The sequence below is a fragment of the Rhinopithecus roxellana genome, chromosome 9 (assembly GCF_007565055.1).
Source record: "Rhinopithecus roxellana isolate Shanxi Qingling chromosome 9, ASM756505v1, whole genome shotgun sequence".
Lineage (NCBI taxonomy): Eukaryota > Metazoa > Chordata > Mammalia > Primates > Cercopithecidae > Rhinopithecus > Rhinopithecus roxellana.
Window position 1 is genome coordinate 123,822,513 of NC_044557.1, and position 16,176 is coordinate 123,838,688.

A 16,176-nucleotide genomic window follows, 5' to 3' on the forward strand; every position below is an offset into this window, starting at 1 on the left:
CCAGACTGCACTAGGTTGAAGCTTCTGACAAGGGTGGAAGACAATCTTGCACAGGTTACGAGCACTCAGTTCCAAAAGGCTGCTTTGGTTTTTCTGGCTATGGATCTATTTCTACAGAGTAGAGAAACAATAATGATAGCCTAGTTTAAATACGAAACAGTAACAAACAACAAAAAAAATGATTGAGAGCTGAAAAGGCCATCAAACTGTTACTCATCTACAGAAGCAAAGAAGCCAGAGGTAGTATATTACACAACAGTAAAAACAAAATAAGATCCAGGTGTGTTAACTGGATGGTTCGGGAACTAATGTCTGTTAATGAACATCAGCAAAAGTGTTTTTCTTATATAGCATCTGCTGTGATATACGGTAGGAAACATAAACTATGGTTGTGCTGAGAGGAATAGTAAGAGAAAGGATAGTAAGCATAGATAAAACTACTGAATTAGAGCACGCCCTTAGTCATACGCTTCTCAACAACCAGATGAATTAAGACAACATATGGATACACTTAAGGGAAAATACCTTTTAGCTCAGTGAGTAATTCTCTCCAGGTGTCTGTCTGTCTATCTATCTATCTATCTATCCCTCCATCGATCTATGAGGTATTGAGCAACATAGGAAAGATATTTCTTACATAGTCCTGAAATGAGGAAATTAGTTTAGATAAAATCTGAAGGATTGATAGGCTTTCTATGAAAGGAGATGAAGATATGAACATGCACCATTTGATAGGGATGATGTACACACAGATGGGAAGATGGAGGGACAGATACTTCCTTTGAAACTGTTTCTTAGTGGTGGCATTGTTGGTGTTTGGTGAAAGACAATTCCTTAGGTGAAAAATGTAGCAGTGCTGTGCTATTTGCTAAATACCAAAGACACCTTCCCTAGGCATGGTGGCAAGAACAAATGGTCCCACACATTTCAAAATGTACTGCTCTAGGGGAGGACAATCCCTTTAAAGGATTTTAGAAGTTGGCCTGTTTCCTCCAAGGTGTATATAATCTACAATCTTAGCTCCCTTCCCATAAAAAGGCACTATTTCTGTCTACGTGTCTGATCCTTCCATATAGACAATGTTTGCTTTCCTCTCCCAAAACCATTCTTCTGGGGGTTTATTGTTTTATGTATATTTTCAATAGTGAATTAATGATGTTCTTAAATCTCTTTCTGTGCAGGAAAGACTGGCGTTATTCCAGGACAAAAACAGTGTATTGCTTTGAAAGGGGTGTGCAGAGACAAAGGCTGCAGTACACTAGATGATACCATTGGAACATGTAATGAAGAAAAAAAATGTTGTAGAAGGTGGTGGATACTTGAGCCCTATCCAACTCCAGTTCCCAAAGGAAAATCTCCTTAAGTGGGAGCAAACATTAAGCCCTTTGAACTCCAGAATGGATAATTTTGCAGACTTCTGTTTAACCCAATTTCTTACTCTTCCTTGACTGGAAATAAATGTTGTCCTAATCGCACGTGTACTGACTGCCTTCTGGAGCATTTCTTCTTGAGACACATGCAAGCCTCTTAAGAACGATGAGAATAAACTAAATAACAGAAGAATCTCATACCCTACAGGTATTTATAAAAAATATAAGTTTCTAAGAAAAATAAAGATAAAAATGTTAAATATGTAAAACAATAAGATTATGAAGTAGCAGTAGGCAGTGTTTGATTATTTGAAGTGCAATGTCAACCTTCTTCCTCATCCAGTTCTGAACAAATACCAATTTCATTACTAACAGAGACCTACTTAGATAATATGGGTTAAAGCGTGATAATCATGTGACCTTGCTAACATTGCACCTGAGAATTAGGTACATGACCATTCCAGTCATTCCAGCACTTGAAGCAGGTCTCACCTCTACTGCCCCCTGCCCCTAGATAAGTAGAAAAGAAGACCTGCTTTCTACAAGTAGGCTCACTAGGAGGAGCTGTAGAGCTGAAGAGTTGCTACCTCAGCATGCCGGGTTAGTTCTTTCCAAACTCTCCATCAGATAACTCCATTTTCTGGGACCAAGACAATTAAAGGGCAGGAAGGATACCAGGAGTATGACGTGGCATCAGTGCCACAAAGATGGAAAACATCTAGAATGAGGCCAAATTACCCCACAAACAAAATTCAAGAGTTTGTGTTTTTTTTTAACCACAAAGCTTATGGTCAATGACTCAGGGGAGGGTGGGTTATCTCCCTATGCAGAGAAGCTGTCGGGAGTCTATTAAAATAAAATAACTCTAATCGCATCTTCATGGATCTGTTTCTTCAATACTAGTCATTGCTTTTTCTATATCTTCTCAGAATCACTCACGAACAGCGTATTACTCTGAGATCAGATTCTAAGCTAATCTCAGAATAATAGGCTAATACAATTTTTACCCTATACGTTTTACACATAGCTGAAAAGTCACATCTTCTCTTCTTTGTCATCTTATGTGCCACTACATTATCCAGTGTAGCACATTAGAGATTCTTTGATAACTAAATGACATTAGGAGATTTTAAAAGTCATAAATACCCTCCTATATTAAAATGCTAAAAAAGAAAAATTTCCCTTATTTGAATATAAACAAGTCTCCTTATAAAATTTCTAGGCATAAATTGAAGTTCAAAGATTGAATCTCCTCAATCTCTATGTTAAAGCCCAAAGACATTAGAATCCAAATGAATTACTGCCGGAAATGAAATTATCTTCCCCTTGTTAAGTCCAAAGTTTTCTATTAAATGTAAGCAAAAAAAATCATCACTCATTTCTTATTCTCCATCTTAGTGAATTAGTGAAAGTTTCTTCAGAGACTTGACATTGAATGAATATAACATCTCAACTCACTGAAGCAAAAAGAAGTTTTTTTGCTTTTTTTTTTTTGAGGCGGAGTCTCGCTCTGTCGCCCAGGCTGGAGTGCAGTGGCCGGATCTCAGCTCACTGCAAGCTCCGCCTCCCGGGTTCCCGCCATTCTCCTGCCTCAGCCTCCCGAGTAGCTGGGACCACAGGCGCCGCCACCGCGCCCGGCTAGTTTTTTGTATTTTTAGTAGAGACGGGGTTTCGCCGTGTTAGCCAGGATGGTCTCGATCTCCTGACCTCGTGATCCGCCCACCTCGGCCTCCCAAAGTGCTGGGATGACAGGCTTGAGCCACCGCGCCCGGCCAGAACACTTTTTATCTCTGAGCAAGCAGAAAAAAAAGGTAAGGGAAATGAAAAAGATAAGGAACAAAAAGAATCCATCCAGAATTTAATTTCTCCTTTTTTTTGAGTGAGAGAAAGTTTATTAAGAAAGTAAAGGAATAAAAGAATGGTTACTCCACAGGCAGGGGAGCCTCTAATTTCTAATTCTGATCGTTTTTCTTAATTTTGTTTCTAATGACACTCTCGATTTTACCATACAATATTGGCCATTTAATAAAGAAGTTCAGGGACAGACAGTAAAATATAAAGTAGAGCAATATTTCTGATCTCCAGCACCATCAACATTTTGACAGGAGCAATTTTTTGCTGTGGGGAGCTTTCCTGTATATTGTGGGATGTTTAGCAGCCTTTCTTGCCTCTAAAACATTTCTCCCACCTGTGACCAAAACAAACAAACACACAAACAAAAAACCTCTACACACTACTAAAAGTCCTCGGGGGGCAACATTGTCCCGAGCTGAAACCGCTATAGTAAAGAAATCATCAGTTAAAGGTAAAAGTAAATAGGAGTTAGAAAATTCACTCAAATAGAGACCTTTGCCTGTAAACTTTCAAAAAGTAAGACAGCGTCACATATAAAATAATAGATCAGAAATGTCTTCTGACAATTCGAAGATGAATTATGTCTCTTTATTTGAAAGATATAGATCTAAAGATAACACTTTTGGTTTTTTACTGCTGTGCTAGTTGTTAGAAATACCTGACCATATCTTAATCATTGAGATTTTAGGGCAATATTGCTCTGATACCTCATCCAGAGGTGCAAAATCTACATTTTAGGGACATTTAAAAGATTTCTGGGAAAAGGTTGTCTGTGCCTTTTGATAATAAGACTGGATGAATTACATGCAATCTCTTGGAGTACTTGACTATATCTTCTGCAGAAGGCCATATTTACTGTATACAATTATATGATTCTGTGCATGGAACATATTATATTGATACTAATTTATGAGGGTATAGTTGATAAACCCCAAAGGAGTTAATTTTATTGTTATATAAAGGTAAAGGCAGGCCGGACGCAGTGGCTCACACCTGTAATCCCAACACTTTGGGAGGCCAAGGCAGGCAGATCACCTGAGGTCAGGAGTTCAAGACCAGCCCAGCCAACATGGCAAAACCCTGTCTCTACTAAAAATACAAAAATTAGCCAGGCATGGTAGTGGGTGCCTGTAATCCCAGCTACTCGGGAGGCTGAGGCAGGAGAATTGCTTGAACCCAGGAGGCAGAGGTTGCAGTGAGCCGAGATTGCACCACTGCACTCCAGCCTGGGCGACAGAGCGAGACTCCATCTCAAAAAAAAAAAAAAAAAAAGGCAAAGGCAATACTATATATCATGAAAGCTTGAGATATGCTCAGACCTTTGCCAGTTGCACATTTACAAGTTCATTTTGTTCTTTCTACCTTTCTGGAAAATTTGATATCATCGAGACAATAGTTTCCGAATAAATGGCAAGTCACAAAAATACTTGAAAATAGTCCAAGTAAAATGGATTTTACTATCACTAGAAAAAGATTGCAATTTCCATATTCAAAATGCAAAATAAAATACTTTTGCTGCTGTTAGAACCATAGCTCATATGACCTTGAAAGGTTTTATATCATATGTAAAGCAGTGTGACACCCAATGATAGACTGTGATGAGTTAAAGAGCAGTACTACGAACACTAAAGCAATTCTTAAATAACACAACAAACAGTTTAATAACAAAAAAATTGAATAATCACCATGACCCAACTACTTGAAAAAAAGAAGAAAAAGAAAACAGAGAACAAATGAAACAGGACGTGTGTAAGATGGCTAAGTAGAAGGTCCCCAGCCTCCATCCATCCACACAACACGATGTGGCAACCATCCATGGATAAAATGTCTTTGTGGGAACATCAGGACCCAGTCAGGAGGTCATGACAATCCACCAGAGCCCAAGACCAAGGAAAACTGCTTTGAGAAGGCAGGAGCATGCCCCTGGAAGTAGGCTCACCAATCACAGACCTGGCCGTGAACACAGAAACACCTCCATCTGCCTGTGGACCCTGCTGCGGCCCTACTTACGCGTGGTTCCAGATGCAGCCTCAAAAGTCATCCCCAAAAGTCATTCAGGAGCAGGTTGTTTAATTTCCATATAATTGTATGGTTTTTAGTGATTTTCCTAATATTTATTTCTATTTTTATTGGGATGTGGTCAGAGAGTGTGGTTGGTATAATTTCGAGTTTTTTGAATTTGCTGAATATTGTTTTATGGCCAATCACATGGTTGATTTTAGAGTGTGTACCATGTGCAGATGAGCAGAATGTATATTCTGTTGTTGAGCGGACTGTTCTGTAGATGTCTTTTAGGTCTGTTTGGTCAAGTGTCGAGTTAGGGCCCAAATATCCTTGTTAGCTTTCTCTCTCAATAATCTGTCTAATGCTGTCAGTGAGGTGTCGAAGTCTCCCACTATTATTGTGTGGTTATCTGTCTTTTTGCAGTTCCCTCATAACTTGTTTTATGAATTTGAGTGCACTTGTCTTGGGTGCATATATATTTAAGACGGTTAAGTCTTCTTGTTGAATTGAACCCTTTACCATTGTGTAATGCCTTCTTTGTCTATTTCTGTCTTTGTTGGCTTAAAGTCTGTTTTGTCTGAAATTAAAATGGCAACCCTGCTTTTTTGTTTCCCCTTTGCTTGGGAGATCTTTCTTTGAGCCTTTACATCGAGCCTATGAGTGGTGGGTCTCAGATGCAATGACACCGAAGACAGCATACAGTTGGGGCTTGCTTCTTCATCCACCTTGCCACTTTGTGCCTTTTAAGTAGGGCATTTAGTCCATTTATGTTCAAGGTTAATATTGCTGTGCGTGGATTTGATCCTGTTATTGTGTTGTTAGCTGGTTATTATGCAGAATTCATTGTGTGTTGCTTTATAGTGTCAATATCTATGTAATTAATTGTGTTTTGTGGTGGCTGGTACTCTTTCATTTCCATATTTAGCACTCCCTTAAGGACCTCTAGTAAGGCGTGTCTGATGGTAACAAATTTCCTTAGCATTTGCTTGTCTGAAAAGGATTTTATTTCTCTTTTGCTTATGAAGTTTGTTTAGATGGATATAAAATTCTTGGTTGGAATTTCTTGTCTTTAAGAATACTGAATGTAGGTCCACAGTCTCTTCTGGCTTGTCGAGTTTCAGCTTAACAGTCCACTGTTAGCCTAATGGGATTTCCTTTGTGAGTTACCTGTTCCTTTTCTCTAACTGCCTTTAATATTTTTTCTTTCATGTCAACCTTGGATAATCTGATGATATATGTCTAGGGGATGGTTGTCTTGTATAGTATCTTGCAGGGGTTCTCTGCATTTCCTAAATTCGAATCAACCTCTCTAGTGAGGTTGGGGAAATTTTTATGGATGATAGCCTCAAATATGTTTTCCAAGTTGTTTGCTTTCTCTTCCTCTCTTTCAGGGACTCCAGTGAGTCATATATCTGGTCTCTTTACATAATTCCAGATTTCTAAGAGGTTTGTTCATTTTTTTGAATTCTTTTTTCTTTATTTTTGTCTAACTGAACTAGTCTTCAATCTCTGAGATTCTTCCCTCAGCATAGCCTATTTTATTATGGTTATTATTATACTTTAAGTTCTAGGGTACATGTGCACAACATGCAGATTTGTTACATATGTATATATGTGCCATGTTGGTGTGCCGCACTCATTAACTCGTAATTTACATTAGGTATATCTCCTAATGCCATCCCTCTCCCCTTCCCCCACCCCACAACAGGCCCCAGTGTGTGATATTCCCCTTCCTGTGTCCAAGTGTTCAATTCCCACCTATGAGTGAGAACATGCGGTCTTTGGTTTTCTGTCCTTGCAATAGTTTGCTGAGAATCATGGTTTCCAGCTTCATCCATGTCCCCACAAAGGACATGAAATCATTCTTTTTTATGGCTGCATAGTATTCCATGGTGTATATGTGCCACAGTTTCTTAATCCAGTCTATCATTGATGGGCATTTGGGTTGGTTCCAAGTCTTTGCTATTGTGAATAGTGCCACAATAAACATATATGTGCATCAGCATGGCCTATTTTGCTGTTAATACTTGTGATTGTATTATTAAATTCTCATAGCCAGTTTTTCATATCTATCAGATCAGTTTTGTTCTTTCTTAAAAGGGCTGTTTTGTCTTTCAACTCATATCATTTTATTAGATTCCTTAGATTCCTTGAATTTGGTTTCAACTTTCCTGAATCTCGATGATCTTCATTCCTATCCTGATTCTAAATTATATGTCTGTCATTTCAGCCTGGTTAAGAACCATTGCTGGCGAACTACTGCAGTCCCTTGAAGGTAAGAAGACGCTCTGGCTTTTTGAGTTGCCAGAGTTCTTGTGCTGGTTCTTTCTAACCTGTATAGACTGATGTTTCTTTAATCTTTGGTGTTGCTGTCTGCATTAATCTGTTCTTGAGCTGGTAATAAAGACACACCAGAGACTGGGTAATTTATAAGGAAAGAGGTTTAATTTTCTCACAATTCCACATGGCTGGGGAGGCCTAACAATCATGGCAAATGAGGAGCAAAGTTATATCTTACATGGTGGCAGGCAAGAGAGCTTGTGCAGGGGAATTCCCATTTATAAAACCATTAGATCTCATGAGAGCTCACTCATGGGGGAACCGCCCCCATGATTCAGTTATCTCCATCTGGTCCTGCCCTTGACACATGGGGATTTAGTCAAGGTGACATTTGGGTGGGGACACAGAGCCAAACCATATCACTGTCCTTTGGATGGGGTTTTTGCTCTTATATTCTTTGATGCCTTTGAAGGTTTGATTGTGGAATAAGGTGGGTTCCGTTGACTGGCTTCATTTCTGGGAGACTTCTGGGGGTCAAGGCTCAGCTCATTACTCCTGGGCTGTGTGCCCTAATCCTGGGAAGTTGGTACCAGGTTCCTGGCTTTGTTCTCTTGTTCCCTGAGGTGAGAAACCTGCTACACTTGAGGGCCTGAATTGTTCCTGGTCCACTGGAAACAACACTTTGATTGGAAGTGCCAGCCACAGCACTTTTTTGGGGTGGTGGCAGCAGGGTTTGTGCTTGCATATGTGCGGCAGTGGCGGTGGTGGTTGGGTAGGGTATACATGTGTTGGTGAGGATGGGGCAGAGTGAACTCACTTTGGTTGGGGTGAGGCACCAGTGGAGGTGGGGCACCAACATCCATCCATAGACTCATGCTGGCAGCAGGATGGTATGGTGCCTGTGCATAGGCAGGGGTGGGGCATTGGCAAGGGTGGGGCAGTTGTGTCTATGCATGTGCTTGCACCAGTGGCATTGCAGCAGTGTACTCCTGTGCCCATGCACATGCACTCACGCCAGCAGTAGTGGGGTAGTGGGGTTCACACATATGCACACACAGGCAGGTGAAGGCAGGTGAGGTCCACCCACTGTGCATGTCAACAAAGTGGTGGTGGGTGGCCATGAGTGAGTGAATGCTTACAAAGTGGCAGAAGGGAGGTTTTGGTCAGGAGAGACTGCAGGTGGTTGCATGTCAGTGGGGACTGGTCTGCTGAAGCTCTCTGAAAGTTTAGGCTTGGTTCACCAGTAAAGAAGCTATGATGATGTTCCCCAGGAAGCACCCTGGTTGGGAATCCAAGGAGGTGCTGCAAGCAAGTGCAGCCAGGCTGGGTCCCCAGCAGAGGCCAGCAGACGGAGGGGACCCAGATAGAACTGGCCTTGACCCATGTGCAAGACTACCTTACTCTGTTCAGGTCCAAAAATCACCAAAGGCCCAAGCTACCTAAAAGAGCATAGCAAGCCTTGGGGGATAGGTGACCCTGGCCATGCTTCACTGCAGCTATTGCTGTGCCAAACGCTCTGAGCTCCTCACAGGCTGAATTCCTGGTCCTGCCACCTCTCCATCCAGCTCTCCTTGCCAGCTCAAATGTCCATGAGGGTCATGGGGTCTACTGCAGCTAGGAGTCCAAAAGTCTGTGGTGAGAGTGGGCCACTCTTCACCTATTCAAGTCACCCCTTCCCCAGGAGCTGCTGGGGTCCAGGAACAAGGCCTCGTGCAGGGTTTCCAGCTTCCTCCCTCTTCAGCCTAGAATCTGCCTCCTCCCCCAATCCACTCTCAATGTCTCCCCTCTGAAGATCGGCTCAGAGTGTGCCAGTCTTCCTAATGGTCTGGTCTCTTAGGGGGAGATGTTATTCTAGGCTGTATGTAACAAACCACCTTATCACCCCCTCTTTTTTCTCTTTTTGTTTGTCTTTGTAATTTGCTGATCTTCTGTATCAGCAAATTTATTTATCTCTCTTAGTTGTGTACCTGCTCTAGTTTTTGTTTTGTACATGTCATGAGTCTTACATAAAATACCTTATAGTTTTAAAAGACTAAAACTGATAGCAACTTAACTTCAGTCACATACAAAATCTTTAGACTTTTGCCCTCCTCCATTTATATTTTTTAATTTCACAATTTACATTTTTGTATTTTGTACTCCCTAACAACTTACTATAGGTTCTACTATAGGTTGTTGTGACTTTTAACCTTTACAATAAGAATATATATAATTTACAAAGCACCATAACAGTATTGAAATATTCTGGATTTGACCTTTACCTTTTTTTACCTTTATCAGTGAATTTTACACTTTCATATGCTTGTATGTCAATAATTAGCATCCTTTGATTTCCATTTGAAAAGCTTCCTTAACAATTTCTTATAAGGCAGTTCTAGTGGTGATGAATCTCCTCAGTGTTTGCTTGTCTAGGAAAGACATTATTTCTCCTTCATTTCTGAAATATAGCTTTCCTGGATATAGCATTCTTGACTGACATTATTTTTTCAAAATGGACTGAAAGCTTAAATATAAAACCTGAGGCTGAAAAACTACTAGAAGAAAACATAGGGGAAAGACTACATGATGTTGGACATTTTAAGTTCTAACCGCAAAACCACAAACAATGCAAGCAAAAATGGACAAATTTGATTATAATCAAAATAAAAAGCTTATGCACACCAAAGAAAACAATCAGAATAAAGAGACAATCTACAGATTGGGAGAAAATATTTGCAAGCCATACATCTGATAAGGAGTTAATAGACAAAATTTATAAGGAACTCAAACAACTCTACAGAAAGAAAACAAATAGTCCAATTAAAGAACGGGCAATGGAGATAAATAGACACTTCTCAAAAGAAGACACACAAATGACCAACAAATATACAAAAAAAAGTTCAACATCACTAATCATTAGGGAAATGGAACTTAAAACCACAGTGAGATATCACCTCACACCTGCTAGAATGGCTACTGCCAAAACGAGGAAACGTAACAGGTGTTGGAGAGGATATGTAGAAAAGGGAACACTTGTACACTGTTGTTAGGAATGTAAATTAGTGTAGCCATTATGGGAAACTTACAAGTTTCTCAACAAAAATAAAAATAAAATTACATATGATCTAGCAATCTCAAGTCTGGGTATTTACTGAAAAGTCTTGAAATTTGTATATTGAAGAGATGTCTGCATTTCCATGTTCATTGCAGCACTTTTTGCAATAGTCAAGTTTTGGAATCAACCTAAGTGTCTATCAACAGATGAATGGATAAAGAAAATATAGTGTATATACACAGTAGCGTACTATTCTACCTTAAAGAAAATAAACATTTTTATTTGCAGCAACAAAGATGGAATTGGAGAACATTATGCCAAGTGAAATAAGCCTGGCACAGAAAGACAAACATTACATGTTTCACTTATTTGTGGAATCTAAAACAGTCAAACTCAAATAAGCAGAGAGTAGAACAGTGGTTACTAGAGGCTGGGGAGGGTAAAGGGATGAGGATATGATGGTCAAACAGTACAAAGCCTCAACTGGACAGTAAAATAAGGTTTCTTTAAGATATACTGCGCAGCATGGTGACTATAGTAAAAAATGTATTATACATTTCAAAATTGCCAAGAGACTACATTTCAACCATTCTCAAGACAAAAAAATAATGATTTTAGGTGATTGGTATGTTAATTACTTTGATTTAATTATTCCACATTGAATTCATAAATCACAACATCACTTTGTACCCAACAAATAAGACAACTATAATTTATCAATTTATAATTAATAATTTGTTAATAAATAAGATAACAGGCAAAATATTTGAGCACACATTTCACCAAAGAAAATATGTGAATGGACATAAACACCTGAGAAGATTATCAGAATCATTAGTCATTAGTGAAATTCAAATTAAAACCACAGTGAGAAGCCACTTAACACACACTAGAATAACAACTACAATAAAAATGACCAGTGATAAAATATGTCCATGAAGATGTGGCTAAATCAGGGCACTTTACAATGCTGATGGAAATATAAAATAGTATCACTACTTTGGAAGATAATTTGGCCTTTTCTTAAAACTGATAAATATGAATATATCATGCAATTTAATAACACTATTCTTAGGTTTCTATCCCATATATTAGTATATGGATAAACAAAATGTACTATATCTATACAGAGAAATACTATTGTGTAATAAAAAAGAACAAATATGAATACATGATACATCATAGATGAACTTCCACAACATTATGTTGCATGAAAAAAGCCAGTGAATGAATTTATAAATAACCCCCACACTCCTAGTCTTCAGATTAAAATGTAGCCCCAGCCGACAACATTGTCTGCAACCTCAAGAGACCTTTAACCAAAAGCACCCGGTTAAGCTTCATTCCACAGAAACTATGTGATAATCAGTTTGTTTTAAGTCACTACTTTTTGGAATACCTTCTTATGCAACAATAACTAATACACTACCCTTGCGAAATTTCTATATTGTGCTTATTCTGTTTCATAAAATGTGTTGAGCAACCACCTAGCTCAATCTATAATCTCAATTACTCTTAAGAAATAGGAATTATCACACTTCGGGAGGCGGAGGCAGGCGGATCATGAGGTCAGGAGACCGACACTATCCTGGCTAACGTGGTGAAACCCCGTCTCTACTAAAAAATACAAAAAAAGTTAGCCGGGTTTGGTGGCGGGCGCCTGTAGTCCCAGCTACTCGGGAAGCTGAGGCAGGAGAATGGTGTGAACCGAGAGGCGGAGCTTACAGTGAGCCGAGATGGTGCCACTGCACTCCAGCCTGGGCAACAGAGCCAGACTCCATCTCAAAAAAACAAAGAAATAGGAATTATCTATTCCTTCAGGATTGCACATAAAATCTTGCTAGTTCTAGCACCTTTTGGATGTAAAAGGATAGAACATTAACTACTTGTAAGTTTGTTTTGGCCAATATTGTTAATTTATATTTCCCTAAAAGTGTCCATTTCATTCACATATTTAGAATATGGGGTTTAAAGTATTCTATCATGATTTCAAAGCTCTTCTCTATCTGTAGTTTATGTTCCTTTTCTTCCCTGTATTATTTTTTTTTTTCTCTTTTTCTCATCGTGTTTTCCTAAGGCTCATCTAATATATGAATCTTACCATAAACTACCTAGTGGTCTTACTAAATAACTCTACAATGTTTCTTGCTTTGTTTTGTTTCTTATTTAATTTATGTGTGATATTATTTTTGTTTACTGCCCCCTATTTTGTTTCAGATTTTTCTTCTTTTTATTTTGTTGCTTATTTCGATTCTTCAGTTGAGCACTAAGCTGCTTTCATACTTTCATGAATTCTAGTAAATGTCTTGAAGACCATAAATGTCCCTTTTTATACCACTTTGGCTCCATTCCACAGGATTTCATTGATAGTGCTTTGCGTTTTTTGAGATCTAATTATTTTGTATTCATTTTTATGTATGCCTTAGCCCAAGTGTTATGTAAGAATGTGTTGTGTTTTAATATCTCTGTGTATGAATTTGGGAATATATATTATTGTTATTGATTTCTGATATTAGCAACTTGCTGCAGGGAACATGACCTTTTTGATATCAATTTTATTTTAGAATTTATTCAATAATCATGGAAAGCCTCTCCGAGATGGTGACACAGGAACAAACACTGAATGAAATAGGGTGGCAGAGTTTCCATAGAAATATCTTAGAAAAGAATAATCCTTGCAATGGTAATAGTAAAAACAGAGGCTATGAGGTAGAAATGGGTTTGAAATGTTTATGGAAGAGCAAGAAAACTAATTATGGGTGGAACAGAGTGAAAAGAGGGAACAGTAGCAGGAAAAAAAAGATTGGAGAAATATTCAGCAACCAAATCAGGTAGGACATTGTGTGCCATGTAAAGAGACTGGATTTTATTCTATGTAGTTTTTTTAAAAAACGTAATTAGATTTTCAATATGGAAATAATTTGACTTAATTTGCATTTTTAAAACATATCTCTGGCGTCTGAACATAAATCAGAGTGTGCAAAGCTCTCGTAGAAGCATAGAGACAAATTAGGGGGCTCTCTCCAGAGACACTAGTGACTTGGACATGGTGCAATGACAGAGGAGGTGAACAAAGGTTGGATTTAAGACACATTTTAGACTGGGCCCAGTGGCTCACACCCGTAATCCCCGCACTTTGGGAGGCCAAGGCAGGCAGATCGTCTGAGGACAGGAGTTTGAGAACAGCCTGACCAACATGGCGAAACTCTGTCTCTACAAAAAAATACAAAAATTAGCTGAGAATTGGTAGCTGGCACCTGTAATCCCAGTTACTCGGGAGGCTGAGACACAAGAATCGCTCGAACCTGGGAAGCAGAGTTTGCAGCGAGCAGAGATCGCACCACTGTACTCCAACCTAGGTGACAGAGGATATTTTAAAGATAGAGCTGGGCTTGCTAATGGGTTGTAATTATGAAATGAGAGAATCAAAGGTATCCCCAGAGTTTTTGTTTGTTTTTGTTTTTTAACCTAAACAACTAGGTACATGAGCCCATCACTGAGAGAGCAAGACTAAGGGCAGTGTAAGTATTAACAGAGAAAGTGGTAAGAATCACAAATTCATTCCGGATTTCTTGAGTTGCTTATTAGACAGTCAAAAGTACATGTCAAGTAAATAGTTGAATTTTTTTATCCTGAAGCTTAGGGGGAACGTCCAGGCTAGAGCTAATACTTCATTTACACAGAGAGACAGCAACCTTGTGCCAATATGCTTCTCATAGCTATGAAGAGAATCTATCTACAGACTTGATCAACTCGAGTGCAGAAAGAGAAGAAAAAAATTGCCTCCTAACAACTGGTGGAGTGATTTTACTCATTTCGTTTGACTTTATGTCTGTCATTTATTTTTACCTCACTTTTTATCTTTTTCTCTTATTTTGCTGGTTGAACAAAGTTATTATCCATTTTTTACCTATATTGGAAAATAGTCTATCCTAAGATTCTCCTTTCAATTAACAACATATTGAACTAACAGTTTCTCTCACTCCGTATAAATTAAGCACACCTGCAAATCCAGCAGCCACTTGGGTCAGGAGACCTAACCAGAAATTGATTTGGAAATAGTAGAGAAGCCCCTTGGGACAATCTCATAACATTTAAATAGTGAAAGTATAAACACAAAACAATGAAACAATGAAAGGATAATTACATAAGTATATTATGAAATATCCATGATATGGAATATTATACAGAAAGTAAAAATTACTGTTTTGGAGTTTTTGAAAATAGCATAAGAAAACATTTACAATAAAGCAATACCTATTAAATAAAGCTATAGGCGAATCGCAAGAATAAGAGAGAGAGACATTTAACGGAAAGTAAATAAACTAAAATAGTAATAATCTTTTAAGTGATCAAGTGATGTGTTATATCTATTATCATGATAATCTTATTTTTTCCAATTTTTAAATGAAATAATATTTAGGAATCAATAAAAAGAAAATATACATATAGGATATAGGCATATAAGTGTTTGTCTACTCTTATACAGAGAAAAACTTGTTGAGTGATTTTGCAAAAGTATATTCAATGGAAAGCTGAGGGGAAATGTCAGCCACATGTGGGGTAAGAAGTGAATGAAAGATGAAGTGAAAATGAAGCGACTATGATATTCCTGAAGGGGAAAGGGAAAAGCTAGGGGGCATTCGTTAAAAAAACAAACTAAACACAAGAAAGACAATTTTGTGTTTTGTTTTTAACATGGCAGGAACTTGAGGATATTGATAGACTTCAAGTAAGGAAAACAATGGATTTAGAAAGCTGGCAGCAGTCGGGCACGTAGCTCACTCCTGTCATCCCAGCACTTTGGGAGGCCGAGGCAGGCAGATCACTTGAGGCCATGAGTTCAAGACCAGCCTGGCCAACATGGTGAAACCCCATCTCTACTGAAAATACAAAAATTAGCTGGGTGTGGTGGCGGGCGCCTGTCATCCCAGCTACATGGAAGACTGAGGCAGGAGATTCACTTGAACCTGAAGGTGGAGGTTGCAGTGAGCTGAGATCATACCACTGCCTCCAGCCTGGGCGACAGAGTGAGACTTTGTCTCAAATAAATAAATAAGAAAAAGAAAACCGTCAGCAACAAGAAGAAAAACAGATAATGCATCAAAGTCTCCAAAGCTGTCAGTACTGCTGAAGGCAGGGAAGGAAGGTAAACAATGAATACTTGATGATAGGTTTTTTATTGAAAATCTGGTGCCTTCCTGGAGAGCTATGTGCAATAAAACACAATAATTTCTAGGTCAAATTTAACTCTCTAATGGTAAATTGCCTTCTTTCTTCTTCTACTGTGACAACTTACATTTGATAGCTTGGTGGCTATCTGATTTTCTTCTTGGTGTTCTTTTAAGGAAAGGCATTTGTCAAAGTACTTTATCTTTCTTTGCTGAAGCTCTCTGCAATCTAAGTTATCTTTCAATGCTCATCTGGTACCTACAGGTCCACCCCCAGAATGCAATGAACCTTCCTCTGACCCTTCTTTGATATCCCTGATTGCCAGCCCATGAATTACACAATGTTCTTGGGCTTCCTGGGCAGGATTCCAAGCCTGCCTCCTGGCTCCAAATCTATTAGGTTAGTGCAAATGTAATTGCAATGTTTGCCGTTGAAAGTAATGGCAAAAACCGCAATTACGTT

At 38.7% G+C, this 16,176-nt stretch overlaps 1 protein-coding gene across 1 annotated transcript; it reads left to right on the plus strand.

Moving 5' to 3' along the window:
* Window positions 1–293: 293 nt before the first annotated feature.
* LOC115899613 (beta-defensin 130-like) lies at window positions 294–1,363 on the plus strand. Its single transcript, XM_030937505.1, has 2 exons — window positions 294–369; window positions 1,182–1,363. Exons 1-2 carry the CDS (start codon window positions 294–296, stop codon window positions 1,361–1,363), a joined length of 258 nt encoding a protein of 85 aa, XP_030793365.1.
* The last annotated feature ends 14,813 nt before the right edge of the window (window positions 1,364–16,176 follow it).